This window comes from Dipteris shenzhenensis, chromosome 3, assembly GCF_047967505.1.
Source record: "Dipteris shenzhenensis isolate YYH24624 ecotype China chromosome 3, Dip_SZ_1.0, whole genome shotgun sequence".
NCBI classification, from domain to species: Eukaryota; Viridiplantae; Streptophyta; class Polypodiopsida; order Gleicheniales; family Dipteridaceae; genus Dipteris; species Dipteris shenzhenensis.
The window spans coordinates 57,679,774-57,704,723 of record NC_141598.1 but is presented as its reverse complement, the minus strand read 5'-3'; the positions used below and the strand labels follow the sequence as shown (position 1 = coordinate 57,704,723).

The 24,950-nt window shown below is 43.3% G+C and overlaps 1 protein-coding gene across 1 annotated transcript in view; it reads right to left on the bottom strand.

Moving 5' to 3' along the window:
• The window catches only part of LOC147904065 (vacuolar sorting protein 3-like), a 47,642-nt gene continuing 22,692 nt past the window's right edge, over window positions 1-24,950 (bottom strand). The window contains exons 3-14 of the mRNA XM_087370344.1: window positions 21,055-21,272; window positions 20,679-20,820; window positions 20,120-20,404; window positions 19,890-19,962; window positions 15,784-15,832; window positions 15,102-15,558; window positions 14,934-14,989; window positions 14,763-14,831; window positions 9,488-9,599; window positions 859-948; window positions 567-737; window positions 1-243 (exon numbers count right to left, since the gene is read on the bottom strand). Coding sequence (XP_087226470.1) covers window positions 157-243; window positions 567-737; window positions 859-948; window positions 9,488-9,599; window positions 14,763-14,831; window positions 14,934-14,989; window positions 15,102-15,558; window positions 15,784-15,832; window positions 19,890-19,962; window positions 20,120-20,404; window positions 20,679-20,820; window positions 21,055-21,272 — 1,809 coding nt within the window. The 3' untranslated portion in view covers window positions 1-156. The remainder of the gene's footprint in view (window positions 244-566; window positions 738-858; window positions 949-9,487; window positions 9,600-14,762; window positions 14,832-14,933; window positions 14,990-15,101; window positions 15,559-15,783; window positions 15,833-19,889; window positions 19,963-20,119; window positions 20,405-20,678; window positions 20,821-21,054; window positions 21,273-24,950) is intronic.

The following is a 24,950-nucleotide window of genomic DNA, read 5'->3' as shown; positions in this document are numbered from 1 at the left end:
TCATCCAAGCTTTCTCTGTGAAGAATATACATAACCACACATACACACATACTTTGAGCATCTATTTATACAAAAATAGAAATCCTTACAACAGTGTCAATTATGTGGAATCCTCCATAAGAAATTATAAAAGGCAAGGCCATAAAGGCCTGTATTTTAGGCAAGAATTCGGTCACAAATAGGGTCCTTTTGGAAATCACGTCCAGTTACAGGATCGACATGTCCACTTGAGCTTCGAAAGCACTGAAACATGCAGCCAATAAAAAATACCCAGATATCTTTTTGTAATGAATAATAAGTATACACTACACATCAGATGCAAAGATTATTCATTCTAAAGCTAATACCTATGCTTTACAATCTTTTGTGATGGGAAACAACTCCACAATTGCAGAAAAAAGATTTAGTTCTAAAGGCATTTCCAAAAATCAGTGAGGTTGCCAAAAGATCTCAAATTAGATATATGGAGCATGCGTACATTGAAATTGAAGAAACAAAAGAGCACGATAGCAGACACTTGCACATGCAGAAAAGAAAGAGAGAGAGAGAGAAAGAGAGAGAGAGACCTTGTAACATACAACTGAGTCATTTGGGTACAGAGCGAAAAGCTTAGTTCCAAACCGCGCAAAGCACAAGCCGCATGAACTTTCATTAGTGATTCGTATGTGCCTGGCACAGTCCTCCAGCCTTGCAACTCGAGCTACAAAATTCTCACCATGCGCAAGGTGTCGTATGATCTGTATCCAGTAAAACGTGCATCAAAGAAACAATGAAGATTCAGCATTTTTGATACTGCAAAGAGTGAAGTCTTGTATATCAAGAAGCATGGTGCCATAAGAACGGGTAAAAAGGTGTCACCTGTCCTTCATGGTGCAAATGTACCCATGTTCTATACATCCAAGTGGTAGTATGAAAAGCAAGTTGGAGAGGCATTTCTGAAGGCAATGCCTACGATATTTAACCAAACTGGAAGGTGAGCTAGAGGTAGGATCAACTCTCTCTCTCTCTCTCTCTCTCTCTCTCTCTCTCTCTCGCTCTCGCTCTCTCTCTCTCTCTCTCATGCATCATGCATCTAACCTTGCAAGGTACTGTATTTTTGCCCAAAAGGTTTCGGAGATCGTATCCAGTTGAAAGATCTTAGGCGTTAAAGTTGACAAAATGCTGAAAGATGGACAAAAAGGTCTTTTTTGGAATATAATATTAATGCAGGACCGATACATACCTGGAGCTGGAAACGGTGGGAGTTACCTCAATACTTTACAGCCTGTCAATCTATATATAATGGTCAAGCATGGAAGGCCTTGCAGACGAGCCTTAGAAGAAAGTTGACCCGGTCCCAGACAGGTTTTTAAGAGCACTTTTGACTAAAAAAGTAGTAACTTGCCCAGAGCTAGGCGGCTTGTTTTTAAGTCATAAAGTATAACTAATATGCTGGCCACTTTTCAGTCATAGAGAGACCATATTGCAGTAACTTGGCACTTTCCAACAAGGGCAGCCATTCTCATTGTAATCTGAAGGACAAAAATTCCAAGCATGCTTTAAAGATCTGAAATTTGCTTTGATACATGTATCATTGCTGGTGTGCCTGAATTTTTCAAGTCTGCTCATGTGGAGGCACAGTTTCTAGTGGATTGGGCACAGATCTGAGGGAAGAGCATAAGACAACAGCTGCTGAGAGTTGAAGTTTTATGGAAATGAGACCACTACTGTGTGTATGATCAGCAAATGTTGGCAATTTCAAATGTGCTTAAAAAGTGGCATCACTACCTGTATGCCAGTCAGGACAAGCCAAAAGATTCTCAAATTCTTCATGCAGCCCAATAAGTCAATCAAGCAAAAAAAGATGGTTGACCTCAGTGCAGTCCTACAACTCTGACATGCAATACACGAAAGGCAAAAAAAATGTGGCTATAGCTGCCTTTTTCAAAAGATGTCCATGCACAATGACTCTTGTTTATGTTATCTACTTGTACATGGCATTGAGGCAGAGAACATGCAAAATCTGAGGGGAGCAGCCATCAGACTTGCAGGACCCAAGAGGCCAAGATCAACCCAAGTTCAAGATGCGTAATGTACCATTGTAGTTTCATAATACAGTTTCTTGGTCCTAGAGGATGAAAAAAATGTATTCTCCCCCAATCGCAAAGGCATTCCAGTGTCGTTAATTCCTAGGATCGACGGTACCTCAGGGTTCCGGAAATTCATCAATCATGGTAAAACAGGGTATGCCACAACTTTAACAAGGCAGCTCCATCCTTTTAAGACCTTTGCAAAAAGATACTGAGGGGGATTATTTTTTGCCTTTTAGAGATAACCATGGTTTTTTGCAGTCTCTATAGCTGCCAGATGAGATTGGGTTACAGGCAAAGTGAAGAAGAAGTTTGACGTATGGAAAGGCCACCAACTCAACCTTGCTGGAAAATAGTGTTGCGTACCCTGTAGCCATATATTACCTCTCATACTGGCTAGCTTCTCAGAAAATGCTGAGAGCTCTAATTTCTGAAGGTAGAAACTTTCTTTAGGGGAGGAGTGAAGAGAAGCAGACAATTTTCTCTGGTCATATGAAACTTCTGGATCCTCCCCAAGAAAAGAGTAGCTTGGTTATTATTGATGCCTGACGGGCAGCCTATAAAGTTGTCAGTGAATGATTCTTCAAGCTCACTTACATCCTGAGGAGTTTCCTCTGCTCCAAAGGCCAAATCTCAAAGGTTTTCTTGATGGAAAATCTTCCTTAGGCAGCTGCCATGTTCAACTCTGAAGCCTGCTCTATTAAGGGCAGTGATGGTGATTGAAGAGGTTGGAAAAGACCTAGTTAACAGAGCAGCAAGTAGGCGAGTTATGGACAGGAAAGGAGAAGGGAACCAGGGCAGAGATATGGACACGGATAGCAAGGTAGAACAAAAGCAAGTTGCGCTCAAACAAGCAGAGTCTGTTGCTGCAAAACCAGCGCCAAGTTCTAAGCCCTTTCTGTCACACTATCTCCTACACACACCCCCCCCCCCCCAAAACACACATCCCACCCCCCAAAACACACACACACACACACACACACACACAGACAGCAGGGGAGATAGGCGACGAGAAAAGGGGCAGAAAAAGGGCCAAACAAGTTGCTGCAGCAGAGAAAAAACCAGACGAAGCAGGCGTGTAGGGTATCTAGAGGAAGCAGACTCAGCCAAACGCACTGCAGATGAGGGCAGGAGCCATCAGGGCAGCCTGACAGGGCGGTCAAGCTTGACAGGGCTGCAGGGCAGCAGACGGTTAGAGGATGTGGGATATGGGTATCCACCAATGCCACAAGTGACCAAACTACCTTCTACAAGGACCATCTCCCTGACCTAATTGAGGACAGGTTCATCTAGGCGCCAAGATACCTACAGATCCACCTCCGTCACAGCAATGCCTCAGATACTGTGAGATCCGATGGAGATATAACTGTCTTTCCATGCATGATCGCACAGATATGAGTAAAGTCAATGATTACCTCAATCAAAGATCGACCGCAATTTTTGTACATGAGGCAACTGACTCACATCCAAACTTGTGAGGCCCACCATAAGACATGGTCTCAGACAGCATGAGATCACTGCTTCTTCACAAGAAAAGCCCTTATTGGGAGCATCAGGATTGTGACCATGAGTTCCAAACACTTGTCAGTCAGAGACTCAATACAGACCTGTGAGCACCCACCTATCCAAGACACTATCATTGCTGCTACCATACTTAACTTCAAAGTAAAAGGGCCAAAGAACACAACAGGCTAAAGACACATCCATAAAAATTGAATTTCTCCAACGTTTAAACATAGCCCACGTATCCCGTACTTGAAAAGAACCGTATCGAAAGACTTGAAATGATAGGGGATATGCACATACAGGATAGCTCAAAGCATCAGATATATTTCAGAAAGCATCAGAAAGAGTTAACTAGTGAGCTACTAATATCCTGACTGAACTAGCTAGCGATGCATCGCAACACACTGATCTATATAGTGACCCACAGCAGTATCAGCAACCGAAGTATCCCCTATAAACTCCAAGAGTCGAGTAGATACACAATAACTCAGTCAGCATACAAGCTGATGTAGATAGCTCTTGGGCAGCTGTAGATGCCCAAGAATGTAGGGGGTGGCAAACTGGAAAACCCCAGAGATGGTGCAATGTAGGATGATAAGGTCCTATAAATTAAAATCACCGTGTGAGTGGCAAGGTAACCGTGTAATGCCAGTTTATATCACCCCTTTGAGATTCACATATCTCATTAACACTCCCCTTGACCGAAGAAGAGGAAACATGGATGTAGGATGTGAGGTATGCGTGTTATAATTTCTGTTACTTGATAGAGAGAATCCCTTTTAGCCCCCCCCCCCACTTTTTTTACGTGCCTTTTCTACCCGCACAGATCCAACACTCATTCGAAAACTAAAACTTTAGAGTTGAATGGTTGACTTCATGTTCAAGTCACCTAAACCTGACTCGAGCTAAGGTTGCACTTATACCTAGATGAATCCAGGAACATTCCCAAACTCATCCTCTAAAAACACAACATAGTGCAGTTTCAATCTCATGATAGTCACTCACAAGGTTGAAAACCATAAACTCCATCATGCATAGCAGGGACTAGCTAAGGTTGCACTTGCCCAAGGTAATGTATGTAATAATGGATGAAAATTGAGCATTAACTTCCAGCATCTCATTAACTTTTTTTGCTACATTGTAAAAAGACAGACCCATCTTTTCGAAGAAACCTCTCCTCTTGCAAGCTTGAAGATGCCTCTCCTCTTTCTTCTACTACATTGGTGAGAGAAACTGTACCATGGCTTGTGCTTGTGCCATTTGACTGGCTCGTACTCGTATATTTTAAAGATTTGCATCTAGGAGACCAGATGGGAGCGGCCATACTAGAAAAAACTAGAGGAGAGTGTTTAAATGTATTTTCAAAAAGAAAGTCTTGGAAGAAGGGTTTGGTCCATGGAATCCTAAAAGTGTCTGACCTCAACATAAACTTGAAGGTGCCAAAGTTGCAGCATTTGCTGTCGCTTGGTTGCATTTGCTGAAAACAATGTCAGAATTTGTTGAATGTTGTCAAGTAGAATTTGATGTTCACTACTAGAAATTGTTGAGTGTTGTCAACTATTTGTGACGTGAATTGATTTGATATCTTGCAAACTATTTCCTCCATCTGTGTGCCCTCCAACAAGTTTGGATACACTTGCAAGGTTTCGCAAAAGTGTGAAATTTCCCGAAAATCAAACAGCTAGGATATTGAAGGAAAATGCATAAGCATAAGGTCCGCTCTTTGTAATGATGTGGTGTACACAAAATATGCCATAAAGGCTTATTGAACCAGAGTGAAAGGAGGTCAAAAGTAGCAAGAGCCTCTAAATGATACGAATTGGATCGATGCTAGAGGTGCAACTCTCATTAGAGTCATATCTATAGTATGATGAAAGTACAAACAAAGGGAATAAAGCACAAACAACAAAGCACCCTAGACTTCCCTACTAGAGTGATGCAAGTGATGTCCTCCAAGATGACATAATCCTCCACTAGATTCCTCCAAGAACTTGTAGCTACTTAAATTGATGTGAAGAATAAGGGAAGGAACAATTGTCTAAAAGGATACCTCTTCATTGGTAGAATATCTATGTACTCCCCCATGCTTCTGTTTGATGGACAACTTGATGGAACAATTCTATACACTTACTCTATATGATCCACATGCTTCTATGGATTATGAAATTATGGCATCAGCTGCAATAGAGTAAAATAATGCTACATGCTTATACCATCAATAACTATTCTATTAAATTGCATTAATCTTCTCATGACCACCTTTACATAAAATTAATGCAATAGAGTGACCGGGCTACATGCCCATTATGCTAGACTATTCACTCTCTTTTGCTCCCAATTATATTTATAATGGTTCAATTGTCCATATTACACATATCCGCTAGTTTTATGCCAAGAGCTAGAATGTGAAAATTGCAATGTTTGTTAACAACTACCAAGCATATAAAATTGTCCTAGAATTTGCATGACAAAAAAGCTCATAATAGATGATGTTGGTTGACACTTGTGATAGTGCAAAACTTAAGACTGGTACATATCCAATCTCACAAATTAAATCTTTTAAGCCCGATTGAAACAACAAAGGAGAGAGAAAAAGAGACAAGGGAAGAAGGGAGTTTGTAAGAAAATTTAAACAAAATTAAAATCAAATAAAAATAACTTAGTAAGCAAAGCTTATCGTCAAATACCCAAGCATAAGCTACCATTTGGGTGTCAAAAGATTTTGGAATTCATTGGGTAAACCCATTGCTTACTAAGCTGTAAAATCCCAACCCGAACAACAAAACTTTGACAATAAAAAGGAATACAACAAAGAAGAAAGAATATTTATTATGTCTTTGAAAGACCCAAGGGTCCATGAGACTCCAAAAAACCAAACACACTAAAAGTTAAGGGGTGGGCCACTAAAGCAACCATCTAGACCCAAGGGCGCTGTTTGAGACAAGAATATCAATATAGAGATACACCGCGCTATTGCTAAGCGAAAGTACACAATATCAACAAGCATAGCAGAGAGGCGGGTAGCATATGTGAGAAAGAAAGAAAGAGAAAGAAAGTCTATTAACATCCACTCGAGACCAAAAGGTCTATGGGACAGCAAGAAACCCTCTAACTCGAGACCAAAAGGTCTATGGGACAGCAAGAAACCCTCTAATACATCTGCTTTAGGGAGAACACATGGCAGCTCCCAAGGAGTGCAAAAAGCAACCCACATTTTTTAGAGTACCTACATGAACGGTGGTGTATGTAAGGTGGGATGTACTCAAGGATGGGAGTCGTATGGACAAGCTAAAAAAACAAGTAGGTATGGACAGTGGGATGTAACAATCTATGATGTTAAAGGCAAAGGTAGGCGATCTCATGAGATAGTCAACTACACCGAAATCTTTTCCATGCAAAAAATAAGTGACCCCCCTGGAAGGTGTCCATCTCTCCATACCATTGTAAGTAATCAGATCATGCATCCTAACTCATACCTATGAAAGTGTGCCCGTATGAGGTGACAGGGGCTTGTCGATCTACGAGAACTCTGAAAATAATAAATCAATTGATCGATACCTAGTGGTCTTAGGTCTACAATCCTTCCATGTACGCATATCCACCACAACAACCCTTGGCCTCCTTGGATCTCCTACAGCAGCCCCTCACAAAGATGCACCACATGTGAGCTCGAGAGGTTGAGCAACAGAGATGAATAGAAACCTCCAGATGATTTCCTCGCAATTCAAGCTGATGCCACTGATCTATAGGAGGTAGCGGACCTTCACCATCCAATAGACTTGAACCAAAGGAGCAGCCCAGATGTAGAGAGCGGATTGCCACAATGCAATCTGTTATTGAGGAGCCCTCCAAGTGGGTGGATGTCGTGAAACAAGAAACTACAAAGGCAACCATTTCAGCACCTTACTTGAGTAGACTTCGAGTGTTTCAAGGTTTTCATGCGCACTCCAAAGAGGGTCTCCAAAGTCCACCAATTCTCTGCTGCAGTCGCTTTGATGTCCAAATGATTAAAATACTCTAGCCCTAGACTTCTGCCTAAATATACCCTAGTGCCTTCTTGTCTTTTTGCTCACACGTTGGTATCTTATCTGCATCATGAGACCTCCCTTTCGGCTTCTTCTCTGCACCCAAGACAATACTCCATAACCCTTTCTGCATGAACAACGGACAAGTGGCCACCTGCCAAGATGCAAAATTCTTGCCATCGAAGGTCACTAGGATAGCTCCATGCTTATCCTTCTTAGATGAATCCATGCTCACAGTCTTCATGGATTGAGAAGGATTCGGAAACATGCCTCTGCAAGTATGTCAAGAGGACTCTTCCGACAACCCCGTTTACTTCTTCGTTTTCTCACGATCTTGATGCTCGACCAGAACTGTGAAGCAACCCTAGACATGCATGCACCACAACAATACTTATCTCGAGAAAAATTCGCCGACGACCTGTGCTCTGATACCACTGATGGCTTAGTGCCTCAAAACATTTGATGCATGCAATATAACTTGTTTAACTGATCGCAACTGACATGAAAGCAAGAACTTTAAAGTGAAAGAGAACCGCGATAGAAATGACTCAATAACTCCCACAAGAGAGACGTATCAATCTATCATCAGCAAGAGCTCATCCCTACTGAGCTTGTTGCTCATTACAACCATCAAAAGATAGCCACAAAGGCTTGTCACAAAGACACAAACCACACAGGTTGTTGGCACTTGCTTCTGGAGACTGGTACACTGTAGATAGTGAGTTGGGATCTTGAGAAGTAGGTTGCATAGCAACCAGCTGTCTTTTCTGATTGGTCAACTATCCCATGGATCGCTTATCTGTATTCTTTTTTCAAAAAAATTTAATAGATGGTTCTTTTCTTAAAAGGGGAAAAAAGTCAAATGCTTCAAGAAAGTGCAGTTCTGTTCTACACTCCGACGGAGTTGAAGGGGGGAAGAGTCAAATGCTTCAAGAAAGATTGGAGTGCACTTCTGTTCTACACTCCGACAGAAGTTTAAAACTTTATGATGGGTATAATTCCCACCGAATCATTCAAAATCCAACTTTAATCTACTTGAACAATAATAGGTTTCTCCAAAGCTGATGGACAGTTGATAACATGGCCTTGAAGCAACAACGCAAGCCATTTTGAAAAAAATTCAGCATAGCAAGCAGAATTTAGTAAGCAGCTTGTCTTTTGACAAACCTTTGTGCAACAAAGACATGTTTAAGGTATCCTATGCTAAAACTATCATTATAATTGTTTTCATTTCTTAAAATATGAGTTTTAAACAAACTTTCTACTATCCTTAAGAGTCAAGTCAACTTTATTAGGGTCAATGTTTTCATGCTCTAATGGACCAAGTATCTTTCTAGTTCCAGCAAAAGTTGACAAATAACGGGATGATCATGACACACCTCATTTCTCACAAGAGCATAACCACTAAAGCTGAACCAAATGAACAATCTCATAGTAGTCAAAACTTGCCTATCTTGATGTTTTGTTTTCTTGTTCCCTTCCTCCTGTTTCCAAAACTCACACACATGCAACATCACATATGCAAACAAACCGTTCACTAGTGTAGAAGTACTTTCATGCGAGACAAAAATACAATTCTCACTAATGAATATCATTCTAGAAAGCATATGTGTATAGTGAAATCCTAGTCTACTTTGTTAATGTGATAGTTGTAGCAGCACACCTCCAAAACTTGAAGAGGATCAAGGCTCCCTTCCTCTTGTTTCCAAACTCACACACAACTAGACACACATGCAACATCACATATGCAAACAAACCGTACACTAGTATAAAAGTATTTTCATGCGAGACAAAAATACAATTCTCTAATTAATATCATTCTAGAAACCACATGTGTATAATGAAACCCTAGTCTACTTTGTTCATGTGATAGTAGTAGCAGCACACCTCCAAAACTTGAAGAGGATCAAGCAAAGCTCCATATAGTTGTAGTAGATGTACAACGGCATCGTACATTGGTTCCTTTCCTTCACCAGGCTTCAAGTACATGTTTAATAACCTATTGCAAAGACGCATTGGATACAATTGTGTTAAACATATAGCATGATATAAAGCATTTACTTTCAAATGACAAAACAAAACCATAAATTAACCTACAAAGGCTAGAACATCGACTATTTGATATTCATATTTGTATTTATCTTGGGTTCTTTCTTTTCTGACTGGGCCCGAGTGATCTTCCAATGAAGCTGGGCTTCTATACAGAGATCACTTCTTACATATCACAGCGGAGGGTTTCATTGACCCACCAGGGTACACTCAGATTTATTTACCCCATTCACTAAGGATCTCTCTGGGGCAGTTCCGGGTCTCTTCACATAGGCTTCGTATCGAGAGCGGCAGAGCAAAGCGACTACCCAAGGAGAGGCGCATATGCACTTTGTGTGACATGCAAGGGGTTGAGACAGAGGAGCACTTCATCTTCACGTGTCCTGTTTACTATGAGATCCGTGGGCGTTTCTACTGCCTCTTCAGAGACAGTTATGGGGATTTGGCCCAATTCATCTCCTACCCAGACCAACGATGTTTGGCAGGTTTTGTTCATGAGGCACTCAGACTCCGCGAGAGGGTACTTCGAGCACAGAGACAGGAGCAGATTTCTTCCTTGGCTGATCCCTCTCAGAGTTATATCACCGAGTTTTTCCAGCCAGATCACATGGACACCCACGGGATGAGGCCTCGACATGACCGTGACCTGGAGCCTGTGACCCGACAGTTCAAACAGAGGGTTGATACACAGATCACACTTGGGGACATCCCCTCCATGTTTAGAGTCAGGTGTCGCCCGACGGAGGTCACAATAACCCTAGTTAGACGCAAAACTATGACCAAGAGACATGCCAGGGCTGCACCTTTGAGTGGCCGATAGCACTCTATCGCCGACTTCATGCCCCCATTGCCACACCCACCCTGATATCTTGATGGTGATGATGATGATGGTGATGATGATGATCATGATCATGATGAGATAGTCAACTTACCTACATGACATGACTATGTTGTATCTATGATTTAGTACTGACATTCTGCATATTTTACATTTGCATTGGTGTGGATGCTCGTTTAGTAGCTCCACCACCATAGCTTGTTTGTACTAGGTTTTTCACAGTCTCATAGACCCATCGGTCTTCCGAAGACTTTAATAAGCTTCTTTCTTTCTTTCTTTCTTTCTCTCTCAAGGTTATGATCTTCAACATGTCTTGAGCAGTATACTTTCGATGGGTTTCCACGACAGATTGTTGTGTCCTATACATATCTAGGAGTGCTCTTCTTCAGACCGATCTTCACAATTGAGACCATCTATGCAGACCCAATTGAACAGGGGCTATGCCACACTTGCCAGGCTCGGCATTAGTACTTCCACTCTCATTTCCAAGGTCCAAGGACAAAGTCTCTCCTCTTCAACTCTCTAATCCACCCAATTGGTACGTATGGCAGTCCCTGCTCATGCCCCAACCTATCAGAGGTTAAGTAGAGGGGCTCCTATCCCACACCAAATTCTTCTAGCTCAGTTTGGAGTTGCCCCCTCCAACTTGATGCAGCCTTCCAAATGATCACATACCTTCATCGACTCATATATTTTGGTTCCACGACCTCAAGCCGACGTAGCTGGCCCTATCTCCATCCATGACATTAGTGACCGAGGGAGATCAAAGATGTTGGTATGCTCGGACATGCAGATGGTTTTTGAGTCTTGGACTTCACATAAACAGATTCTCGAGGCCCCATCTGTTCCGCTCATTTATCATGAGGCAAACTAGGTCATTCAAAAGGATCTCGTACATCTTCACACATACAGGACCTTGTTAGCACCTAGCGAGCTTCCAGTGAAGCTCATTTTTTACAGAGAGCACTATCTAAAGATCTCAGAGAAGGGTTTCATCGACCCACCTCACTACACCCCGATCCACCTCCCCTACGCTTTGATAATCTCGATCAGGCAGTTTCACATTTCTTCACACAGAATAAACATTAAGAATGGGCAGGCTAAGGACATCCCTTGGAAGGGCCACATTCGCACTCTATGCAACATGCAGGAGGTTGAGTCAAAGAAGCACTTTGCTTTCGTATGTTCTGTGTAAGATGAGATCCGAAGCCATCGCCATTGCCTATTTCGGACCCCTCTCTAGTCTCCTAGTCCATCCGCGAGTAGGGATTTCCTTTATGAGGCCTTACAACACACAGACCAGCTGCTCAAAAAAGAAAGATGACCTCGTCTATGTCGCAAGTCTGTCGTAGGTCTATGTAGGTATTGTGCTAGTCTGCCACAAGTATGTCACTAGACTTGTGTAAGATTGTCACTGGTCTATCGTAGGTCTGCCGCTTGTCCATCTGTAGGTCTTGCCGTTGTTAGTCATCATTGGTCATAGGCCTTTCTGTTTGGTCATCCGTCATCTAACACGTGTATCTGTATCGTCTAATCTATCATGTGTCTATCGTAGGTCTACTAGGAGGTTGTTTGTCATGTGTGCGTGTCTATTGTATGTTTGTCATGTCTCTCCTAGGCCCATCTATCAGATTCGTCCAGTTTGTTGTAGGTTTGTCTATTTGGTAAGTATGGTCTCTCCAAAACATCCCATCCCAAGAACTAAGGCAGCCAACAAAGAGGCTCAACAAAAAAACGAGCTCCCAAGAAAAGAAAACGAGGAGAAATGAAGAGGTTTTGCACAACATTTGGTCCATATGGTCTCTCCATCCCATTACCATCCAAGAAACTAAGGCAGCCAACGAAGAGGCCGCAAAAAAATGAGCTCCAAAGAATAGAAAAAGAGGAGAAACAAAGGGGTTTTCCACAGCATCCAACTTCACTAATGTGGACGGTGCAATCCACAACAAAAACAAATTCAAAAGGGAGAAGAATAGAGACATTGACAGAACCCCAACGATGAAATTGGATGGAAAAAAACTATGGATTTCCATCAGTTTTCGATGCTGATCTTAAGACGGCAAGTAAAACAGTGAGAAACAGAAAGGTACCCTGTCATTCGGGATGTGTTTTGCACATTTGGGGAGTATATATTTGGGATTGCATGGGTGACAAACAACGCCGAAGGGGGAGACACGTGCTCCCTCCCCCCCCAAAAAAAAGCCTGATGACAAGGCTAAAGAGGTGCAGTGTGCAAGCAAAAGATGAGAATGCTGTAGTTTACGATATGCATGGAAGAGCTTAAAACCAACAATGGCCAAGTCTTGGAAGAACCTAAAAAAGATGGGTCCAAGATAGAGGAGCAATCCAAGGCGACTCAATCTTGGTCACAAGTGGTTAAAAGGCGAAAACCCATGAGTGTCTTTCAAGAAACACTTGGAGGAAGATAGCAGGCATAAACACAAAGCTCTAAACCTCAAGGTAGAGGATGCAATCAGCCCATTGGAAACAGCTAAGGGATTTCATGCATGCTACCTTTGGGCTGGATAAAAATTCATGGAGGGTTGGAAGGGATGAGACAAGGGAGAAGCCTCTGATTGTCAGGTTCAGGGATGCATCTGTAAGACAACAAATCTTAATAAAAAGAGCAAGCATGAGAGGCATTCCAGATCAAAAGAGTCGTGGAAGCCATGGATAAGGGAAAACAGGCTGTATATGGGGGTGGGAAGGTCATAGTAGGAGCACCCCCCCTCCCAAATAAGAATACGCAGTCTGTGGGACACCAATAATTTGTCACTTGCTCTCTGGAATCTAAATGGGACTACATGGTTCTCACCAAACAACTGTGGAGAGGCGTTCCACGGGAAAGATCTCATTGACACACCAGAGTCCAAAGAGAGGATTACCATAGTACATGTGTACACATGGCAATCTGTATTCAGGTCAGATACCAACACGAATGGAGGGGTGCAGGGGTCTTGAGGAGCAGAAATCCTCTTTTGATCCCAAATACACGCACAGAAGAAAGTCGCCAGTACAGATGAGCATGCCACTATATGTGGATCCAACCCACGAGACCCCAGACAACAGGCGTTTACATCGCACCATGCTACTTCCCTCTGCAGACATCGGATTATGCAAGGACGGCCTCAAGGAGAGGGCAGATCTCACAGGACATTCAGAGATATAAGCAAGAGGTTTTTGCACATGGGGGACTTCAAATCCCAAACCAGGAATGCAAAGGAGAGAGATTGGATTTCCACAGGGATGCCCTGGCACTATCTAACCTCCACATTGGGCAGTTTTTTCGTAGATCAGAGAACATGCATGCTGGATCTCCCATCATGCAGTGCAGGGGGTATTTGCGAAACAGGCGCACTTGTCACGAGCTACTCATCTAAAACGGACTACAGATATGGCCAGGTTCAGAGGAGTATACTTGATGCCCACATGAAGGAGTTCATAGTGTAGTGGACTACGTCAACATCATAGGTTTCTAACCTCATTGTGCACCACTTTATGCTGGGAGTAGACCACATATATCCTTCGATCTGACCCTTCCCCAACCCTTATAGGATTTCCATAGGCCCACCCCCTCCACATATACTAGTATGGCTGTGATCATTAACTTGACCACAATCTATGGTACCTTGCCACTTTCTGAAATCACATAGAAGAGCAACCAGACATAGATGCCAAAGCTCTTCTTCTCACTAACGCAATCCACATCGCAGCACAACAGCCCTTTCCATACAAAATTAAAAACACAGGAAAGTCACCTGATAGGTCCGTACATCAGAATAGTCAGTATGATGACAAATTTCCAATGCTATGCACACATCCATTTCTACAAACATTTCACCCAATGCTAAGGTCTTATCCAAAGATAATCCCTCTATATTCCATATTTTGATCTTAAGGGTTTTGAGTTCCTAGGCTTTGTGGTTTTGTTTCTTGTTCTGATTCACTATCACTCGCGTGCCTTGTTTGATGAAGGCCACCTTCCTTTCTTCTTCAAAGAGAGAGGGAAGGAGTGAGAGAGATAAGTAGATCTATATAAATGCTGCCCAGTAGGCTGAAAAAGAAGCTCCACCACAAGACAAGAACCAGGTAGCCATGTTGTCCTTTCTACTCGATGTAAATGACAACGTGGTGCCAATGACAAACACACACCTTGACTTTGCTTGCTCTCATAATGGCTGAGTGAGAAAGAAAGAAAGAAAGAAAGTGCATTAGTTCTAAATTTATCTCTCTAAAAGATAACAAATGTCTTTAGGCAAAAGTTTCCATGGCAACCTCATGTAAGCATCCGGTCTGCCAAGCTCTGTACAATACCGTTCAGCTGCCTCAGTATCCCCCAGTTTCCTGATACCAATAAGAAAACCCTCATGGCTATAAGTTAGAATTAATATACCATGAGACAAATTTCGGATCTGAACAAGATCAGGGGCATCAAAGGTAGCTTACAAGGCTAATGCTTTAAAAACAGACGTTTCATTTCCAAGTTTCCTGTGCAATATAGCCTGCCAGAAGCATCACAACAAGATGAAAATGGGTGATACAAGCAACAGAACAAATCACACATGCTGTTAATTAAGAAATATCATAACATTGAGAGCCAACAATCATACAAACCTGCTCCCGCCACAATTCAGAACCATGAATTTGAGCAAGAACTATACGTGGATCGTATTTCTCAGAAGACTCCAAGAAGTTTTGCAAACTGTGCCTAACATCCTTCAGAAGAGTACAATGTCCATAAAGATTGCCACTTGTAACAGAAGCAACACCTTGTTTATCTGATCCCAGTTGCATCCTCTGGAAGTCTTTCACTTCAATTGCACCACTGGAGTGATAGCCATTGTACGATTCATTCTTTGCCTGAGCAGCCAATCCCGTTCTGACTGTGGCCTCACCAATCTTCCATCTTTTCGTTGGAAAAGCATCAACAACAATGATCTCATTGCTGCTTTTTGGTTCTACAACAGCACTTGATAGGTTCTCAATTGCAGACTTGGCAAGTGAAAGAGCAAATAAAGTGTGGTAATGAGAATCCTCCACCCCTTGCTCTTGCACTAGCCATTGCAAATATCTGCACATTCCAGGCAGTGTCCAGAAATATTTCATTTCCGACTACATACACCAACTATCTTTCACACAAGGACTGTAAACTTTAAATTCTTCTACATATTCTGTTCCAATCTTAGACGAATTTAAAATCGTTCAATTTTAGGACTCCAACTCCTCTGAATGAGGGAAGAACTCCACAAGAAACCATTGCAGCAGCATTCATATAAAGTGAGTCACTTTGTCTTACCTTTGCTGAACATATGGCACAGCCGAACCTAAACTATAGAGAATATCATCTGCAAAGCACAAAGGTTGCACTGTGAGTTCTGTTTTTCACTTCTAGAGCTATAAACATGCTTCTAAACACCTTTAAAATAAATAGAGCAGTGATTTTTGTGTTTCCGCAGATCAACCCCATCCTTAGTGTTACTGCTTTATAATACATACTTTAGCTAACCATCTTGTCAAGCTCCTTGCTAGCATCTCTTGCAAGAATTTAATAACAAGCTTTCCAGGTGAATATCTAAGCACATTCTACAACGTATAGGCGGCACATAAGCCACCAGCAAAGAAAACATTATTTGCATTCCCTCCAGATACTTGTAATTTTGACCAGAAAGTTCCAAGATCTGGCTTAAAACTTGAAAACTATATTGCACACACACAGATATAGATATACATATCCATGTATCCATAGATATACACACAGATATACATACATATCCATATATACATAGATAAATACATACACAGACACATACATGCATGTATGTATGTATGTATGTATGTATGTATGTATGTGCATAAATATACATGTATATACACACATATACATGTATGTATGTACGTATGTATGCACACACACACACGTACTGTGGCAAGACTGAAAATGTTGAGATTATAACATACTACAACATCTGCAGAAGCAAGGGTGAAAGAGGGAGAGAGAGACCCCAGAGTGCCCAGCAAAATCCACAGTTTTTATTCGTCGCCCCCCACAAACAACAGTCTGACCATATCACTGTCCCTTCCTCCCATTCTCCCCTCCAACTACATGGAAATCACACGCCTCACAAGCCCATCCCCTACTCCGTAGAGTCTTTCTCCCATCCCTGATTTACAGCAAACCTTATCCATTTTAAAAACTAACCACCTCACCCCCCTCCATGGGAGCTACACAAACACAAGAAGGTCTAGGAGATGACAGACACGGAGCCAAAACCTGTTGATGTGTTACACACCTTGGGGAAGATCATAAATCTAGTAGACCCAGATGTGGAACTTGAGAAATGCAATCGCTCTTTCCATGATCATCATGATGACTATGGATTTGTTGATACCTCCCATCCAACTGGTGAACACAGAATAGGAGACATGGAAGACCTTATAGGATCTCTAAGAGACCAAGAACACAGGGAGAATCATCATGCTTCAAGACCAACTGTTCACCTTGAAGGTAGATGAAGGAAGTCAGCACATGACTTCCTAGTAAAGGTGAAGATTCTCAAAGATCGACTCGGAGTAGTTCGTCACAAGGTGGATAGTAACCAATTAGCCATGCTTCTAGTCAGTATGCTTCCAAGGAGCTACATGACAACTCTCACCGTTGGAGAATGAATGAGACCAATCACGTTCAAGGAGCTGGGTCTGCTGTTACTTCAAGAAGAATCTCAAATGAAATTGTACAACAAAGAGGACGATGATGATGGCCACAAGAAGGCTCTCATAGCCAACAAAGAAGAATGCCAAGAATGAAGACGCGGATGCTGCTGATGGTGAGAACAAGAAAAAGACAAAGAACCAAAAGAAGTGCTTCTATTGTGACACATCTGGACACTTTGCTAAAGACTGTAGAAAGATGAAGGCGGACCAGGCAACACAGCATCTGCCTGAGAAAGAGTATGCAGATGCAGGGATGATGGTGTTCATAGCAAACATCGAAAGGTGGTGCACAGTTTCAGACTCTGTGGTGGAGGATAGAGAATGTTACTCATGAGATCTAAGGAACCCAGTCCAATATCACCTGCTGCAGAAATGGAGGAGCACACCTAGAGATGGAGCTTGATAAGCAAGAGCTCACTAGAGGGAGCTTGATTAGACAAAGGCATGGAAGATTATGGTACTTGTAGAAGGTACCTAGCTTGCACCAATGGCAAGCATCACCAGACTAAAATTTCAACGGATGTATTTTCATTATGTTTTTTTGGAGATTTCCGTAGATTGCTTTGGGACCAGTGTATGCATAGGTGCTCTGAATTGGATGGAGAGTGGAGGATGAGAATCTTCCATGCAAACAAAGGAGTATCTCTCATTGCAAAGGCTTTTGACGCCTGTTGCAAGATTGTCCTTGAGATTAGTGACAACAACTCCAACAAGCTTGAGTGTTGATCGACTGAGGTGATCATGAGGCTTCTCCAGACAAGCCCAGTTGCATGATGCTAGAAGGACTAGATGACAATCCTGTCAAAGTCTTCATGGTGGAGACAAGGGATCTTGAAGATCAAAGACAGTACCCGTAGAAGATAAGTGGGCAATAGACTACTCCACGAAGAGATTCCTACCACTGGGGATCAATGTGGATCAACCACTAGGATCTCACTGTATGGGGAATCAAAGACCAAGATGCAGATGGCACCGGTTGTATCAAACCCAGGATCTTTAGTACCATGCAGGTTCTAGTCAGTCCTTATCTTCTCAGGGGGACGACTAGATGGTTCTGTTCGTGCCTTGGATATTGAAGACACCGGAGTGTTCATGACTTGGATCAGAGACTGTACCAATGTTTCAAACCAGATTCAATCATTCAAATATGTTGCAGATCAGGACCGTGAGATGCGGGTGCATGGACCAAATAAAGAAGACATACTTGCATTGTTCCTGAAAGCTTATACAAAGGAGCTGATGGAGCAGTTCTTTGACAAAGTTGGGGTTGGGCTACAATGTGTGGTGTTGGAGATATTGGGTAAATGCCCCACCTGAGAGCCCGAAATGAAGAGAGCTTAGGAAAGTTGACACCCCAGCATACTTGTGGGTAGATGAACCTGTAGGGGGAAGGGGTGAGGCTGCCATGTACATGGGCCATGTACATGGGCAGCAGATTGTATTCCTTGTTAGGGTTTATTTGGGGCAGCCCAAAGGGCCACCAAAGTATGTCTTCATGGGCTGGAAAGTGTCTAGCCATGATGCCAAGCAGTGTGGGCTGTGACAGTACACTTGCCGTGTCAGCAGGACTGTATGGCAGGACAGCCAGATGGGTCAGCAGTTTGCGGGCACTTGCAGGGCCTGGAGATTGCAGATGGGCTGGGGCAGATCCCAGCAAGAGGCACTTGTATGCAAGGCCTTAAATAGGCTGCCAGAACAGGTTCGCCTGATCAGAGAAGGTGCAGACTGGGTTGGTCCAGTCAGCGGTTGGCTGACAGACTGGTCGGCCAGTATGCAGCAGGTTGGCCACGTTCTGAGTGCTGTATGCCCTATAAATAGATTGATTCCAGGACACCACACTTTAGGTTGCATTCCCAAGCAGCAAAGAGGTCAGGGATCAATTTAAGTTGGAGCACCCAGAGCAGACCTACATGCCATAAATCAAGTAGGAGAGCATATGGAGCTGCAGAGGAAGCATCTGTCAACAAAGTACAACGGAGCAGAACTTTTCCAGGAGTGCTCATCCTTGAGCAGCTACTGAAGCTAATCACAGAGGTGCGTGGCAGGAGGAGTTTCCTTCAGAAGGTGCAGCAAAACAGAGCCTTGTTTTGGTACCTTACCTCAAGGTTGTTTTTAGAGGTTTCAGTACATATGTTGCCAAGTTTTTGTACTTGAGATTTATCTACATGCCTACTTTTTCTTGGCTGTACATCTGAGTTCTCTGTCAGCTCTCAGTTGCTCTGCTTACATTAAGTAAATCACATTTATTTGAGTTGTGTTCCACTTTAAGTACCTTGTGGTCTCGGGGTGTATCTTCCACTGCAGAGTACATTGGCCTTAAGCAAGCAATCTCCTCTACTTTTCTAACACATACATACATATGTATGTATTTTTCTATTATGTATGCATGTAGGTAGGTATATGTGAAATTGTGTATGTGTATAGGTACACACACACACACACATGTATGTGCATTGTAGATCAGCAGAATAGGTGCAAATTTACGATTCAGCAAAAAAAATCATTCATAAGCTTATTACACATTACCTATGCACACTCAAAAAAGATTGTCTTTTAAGATAAAATGCTGGCTTCATTCTAAGAAATGTGCTTGGGTAAGGTTTCCTTGTATCTTGTGAATCTTTGATTCCTAGAGCTAAGTGCTTTGCAAAATAACACAATATATGCTCTATAATGTTTCTAGAATTTTACCAGGCGGAAGTTTCCTTAACCGCTTAGGTGAGGTTAGCACTTGAAGGGCCAGATCCTGGTCCACATTTAAGATCTGCAACCACAAAAGAGGCCTGCAGTAGGTAAGTGTGTGACAAAATCAAAATCTGATGAGTCACACTATCAAGGACGAAAAACAATATGAGACATGTTATAAGAAATTTGCTCCCTCATTCGATGTACTGAACACAAAAAAACTAGGAGAAACTTGCCCAATTCATGTGTGAGAGAACCAAATTGCTGTCAGAAGATGCCTCCAAAAGACGGGATGCCTCCATGGCAGCAGCTATTTTAGAAGCAGGAATATCAACTCCCTCCATCACCATAATTTCCTCAGCCTCCTGACAAGGCACTTTCTTGATCACTGATACACTTGTGTGACCTTGAGCCAACGTTTGCCACACCTGGAGAGCCAGCATATGCATTCCTTTTGTCTCATATAGAAATGCAAGGGTGCGAAGATTTCTGGAATCTTGCAACAAATCGTTCACCTCTTCCTGCACCGCCCATGCAAGCTCCATTGTCATCCTCCTTGCAACTTGTTGCCCCTGGCCTTCTTGCTTTGCAGCATACAGTTCTTAGCAACCTGCTGCTCCCCCAAATACACGCACACCATGCACGGAATGGAGATCTAAGCTTACCACATCAAGCACATTAAAAACAAGCAGAAGAAAGGATATCATACAAGCTATCTGCTTTCCACTAAAGCCAAATGTAGAGAAATCAACGTGGAAGGATGATCCACATCAGGACAAAAAGTATGCTTCATACCACAAGGCAGCTGTTTTCAGAAGCAGCAAGTTGTTCCATTTCCTCTGTGGCACCTACTTTTGTAAAAAGCCTCATGAGGAGTGTATCCACTCCCTCCTTCGTTGATACTGCCAGAGGCTTTCCCCTTACAACTTTCAGGTATCTGAATGAACAAACGAATACCCAGTTAAAGTCAAGCCCATGTTACAATCATTAAAAAAAAAACACAAACAAGTAAACGCCTATGAAGTCACATCCTCAGGTTGATTTTAAAACAAAGCTTTCTGATAAAATTCATCTCCAACAGAACAAGATGCAACAACAAACAAGCACATAAACCTTCTACCTGAGACAAACCAATAATTTGAAAAGCAAAGCAATCTAAGAGAGAACAAACCGAATGACTTGTTCAGCTGCTTGCGTAGCAAACTCCTCCATCACATTATTTTTGCCTCTCGAAAACCTTGCCAACAAACTATGTCCATCTGTAAGTTCATCTATGTTGCTGACTGACTGCATAATAAGCCCCTTTTGAATAGCTTGCAATTTCATTTCAATAACATTCTGTATGGCCTGTGGTGGAGGATGCAAACCCCAGTACCTATTTCTAGGAACCTGCGAAATCATAAAATTGCAAAAAAAGTTGATTATTGCATTGCAGAGACACAAAAATGTCCCATTGTCATATCACCACTATTCATAACCACATATGAATTGAACACATAGCACATCTCTAAACAAGCAATCCATCCATAAGAAACCACAGAACTGCAAACCAATTGGAGCAAGGGATAAGGCCAATGTAACCAAGCCATCAATTCAATGCAGGGTAGTAAAAGGTAGGTGCTGATTATGTAAATAATACCCCGCTGCCCCACAGTGTCCACGCACGCACACGTGCAGGGTACGCACGGGTATCCACATGGTTTGGTAGTCACGGCATTCAAATGGACAGACTTCCCCCCTTTCAGTACAGTATGGATGCACCACCCGAGATGATCCCACAAGATGAGATCAACCCTATTATATGGTTAGACCTCCTCCAGCTTCAAACGTCTAGGACTTGGGGGGGAGAAAAGTTCCCCACCGAGATCCATTTCTACCATGACCACTTCCTGAGGATCTCGGAGTATGGTCTCGTCATCAGACCTCAATACCTCGAGGATAGGAGAGTCTCACATGCACTGAGAATCACCATCGGGCAGTTACGAGCCTTGTTACATCAGCTGAGAATTGAGGCAGGGAGAGCTCTAGGCAAACCTAGAGAACAGAGGATTTGCAAACTATGCCGGATGGGGAAGGTCGAGACAAAGGAGCACTTTCTATGTGTCTGCCCAGTCTACTATGAGATCTGAGGACGATATCACTGCCTCTTTCAGGAGGAACATGGCTCTGGTCCGCTTACACGGCTGATCCATTTTCCCGACCAGGTTTGTGTTGGGCTCTATTTGATTGAGATGCGACAACAGAGAGATATACTGATGCGACAGACCAAAGAGCAGCAGGAGGCGATGCCACACGTGTGCGAGATCAACAGAGCACAAACACGTGTTACAGATTTCTATGCATCTAAGTCGGCTACCAAGGAGGCTGATGAAGAGGAGCTTGATGAGATGAGAGCATCATGGATTAGGAGTGAGTCTCTGCCATGATGTTGCCAGACGAGAGGCACACACTCCACATGCGACACGGAGAGTGACCAGAGCACACACAATCTAGGTCCGGTCTATTTCAACCCTCCTCAGAGGAGACCGCCAGAGACGAGGCATCACCCTTGACGTAGCCCATTAGATACAGAGATCGAGGAGACCACACCCTCCACCGCATCAAGAGACAGCTCAACAAACACAGATACGAGAGCTCCTCACATCCCATTAGAGAGCCACCAGGGTACCTGGATATATGAAACCTGGGCGTGTACTAGGAGCGTTATCTCTGAGTACCCGATACTCTTTTGCTATTTTAGAGTCAGTGTGATGAGACGTGGAACTACCCAATCCATATCCTCAAGGAGTGGGGGATATGGATCCGTGTGTATCATGGCGGATTGATTAAGTCCTCTTCTGAAATATGTAGGTAGTGGTCTCTATAAAAGCTGGGCTTCACAGGGAGCTCGCAAGGTGCCAACCAAGTCTTGAATGTGTGTGACGGCAAGAGAGCCTCTTACAAGACCTGGTTCAACTCCTGAAACTGAGCAAGATGGAAGGGGCCGCAACGTTGTACTGGAAGGGAGGTAGCGTGTCTATGTGGAGCCCCTAGTTCTCAAACAATCTCCATGTACATGCTTACCAACACCTCTGGTCCCCCTCAGCCGCCAATACCATGGATGAGGAAATGCCAACCAAGGAAGCCTACATCATCTTGTGTTGCAGCCTGCAGGAGCCATAATTTATATTGCGGTAGAGGTACGTGATAACCTGAAACTTTGTGTCGAGCTGTAGTGGGGATGCTCAAAACTCAGCCAAGACTATCTGATGTGGGACTGAAGGCTTACTACGAATCATCTGTGAAAGCATTGTTGGGGTAAAGGCACATTGCCACCCCTTTATTAAAGATATGACACCTATGACTGTCTTAAGACAGTCATAGGTTGTTGGGGTAAAGGCACATTGCCACCCCTTTATTAAAGATATGACACCTATGACTGTCTTAAGACAGTCATAGGGGGGAAAACCTAATCCTAATAAAACTTAAGAGTTTGTGGTGTGGCTTATCACTTCACACCGCACATTTGGTCTCTCTCTCTCACTCTCTCCCCCTTTGCTCTTCTCCCTGCTTACTCTCCTCTTAACTGGTATCAGAGCCAGCCTCACTCCCTTCCAGCCCCACTCTCCTCTCTACCCTTCCCCTTGCCTCTTGGGCTTCGTGCCCTTAGCATTGCACAGGGCAGCTGCCAGTGTGCATCGCGGGCCAGCAGGACAGCAGCGCAGGCAGCTGCAGCAGGGCGGCGCGGGACATCTGCAGCAGGGCGGCTGTAGCAGGGCGGGGCATCGCGCGGTCGAGGGCAGCGCCGAGCAGCGCACGCGTGAGCAGATCTGTGCATCGCGCGTCGCGCCGTACAGTCGTACGGACGTACGGACACCGTACTTTTTTCTTCGTCTGGTACCTTCGACCGCCGTACGTCGGCCGTACAGCAGTACGGACAGTCGTCTGCAACAGTACGGATCGCCGTACGAACTGTGCAGGGAGTTGCTTCCGAATTTTTACGTCAGGGAGGTGCATTTTTTGGTTTGGATCTGCGTCAGAGGAGTGCATTTCGAACTCTCTCCTTGGATCTGTACCCTACTCAGGTACAGCGAGGAGATCTGGGTCTTACCCGAGGTGCATTGCATTGCATGAAGTACAACAAGTACTTTTTAAGTTATTTTCTTTCTTCGTGGAGGACTTGTGCACAGATATCGGGATTTATGCATCTGACAGAGGATATATGCTTTTACTGGGTTTGAATCTCAGTTTACAAGTGAGCAGGCTGCAGATCATAGGGCTTTTGCCCGGCAGTTGATGCTTTGTATGCCTTGAGGTAGTGTGGTGCCAGAGTGCACACATTTGTCTCGATTTTCGCAGTGTGGAGGTGACATTTTCTTGCAGGTCACATTTCTTGTGCAACACTCAGAGAACCTCAGTTGAGCCACGCTTGGCCAGGGCGCATCGAGTTTACTCGGTCCCTAACTGTCCATCGTTGACAGTGCTCAAAAGGTTCCTCATTGAGTGTTTGTACGTTGGGATCTGTGTATGTCATTTCTACACAGGGCAGTATATGCATTACACTGTTAGTTGATTTTGTCAGAAAGATTTTCACATTGTATGCTACCTCAGTGTTGAGGTGTTCTTCACTTGGTTCAGGTGTCAGATCAAGGGGCTTTTTCCCAGATTTTGTTTGAGAGCACTTGGGTTACTGACAGAGATCTTCAGATGCATTTAATCCCCTTGGCAGAAGGGTGATTGCTTGGGATTTATCCCATTTTCTGTTGCAGGTTTTGTGACAGGCTGAAGTGTCTGATTTTTTTTTTGGTGTATGCCAAGTGGTTTATGCATATTAAATCAGTGCAGTACCTCATCTGAGGTGGGAGAAGTGATCAGGTCAGCAGTGTTTGTGCTTTGTCAGCTGATGATGCACTGTTAAAGCACTTGTGGAGCAACTGCAGCATTCTGAAATTACTGTTCTTTCTTGAGAAATCAGAATTTTATGCCTATTTGAGCACGGTACAGTGTGTCAGAAGGTACAGTAACTAGAGGAAATTTACTGTTTTGCTGCAGATTCTCTTGACAGTAAAAAAATCAGCACTATTGTGA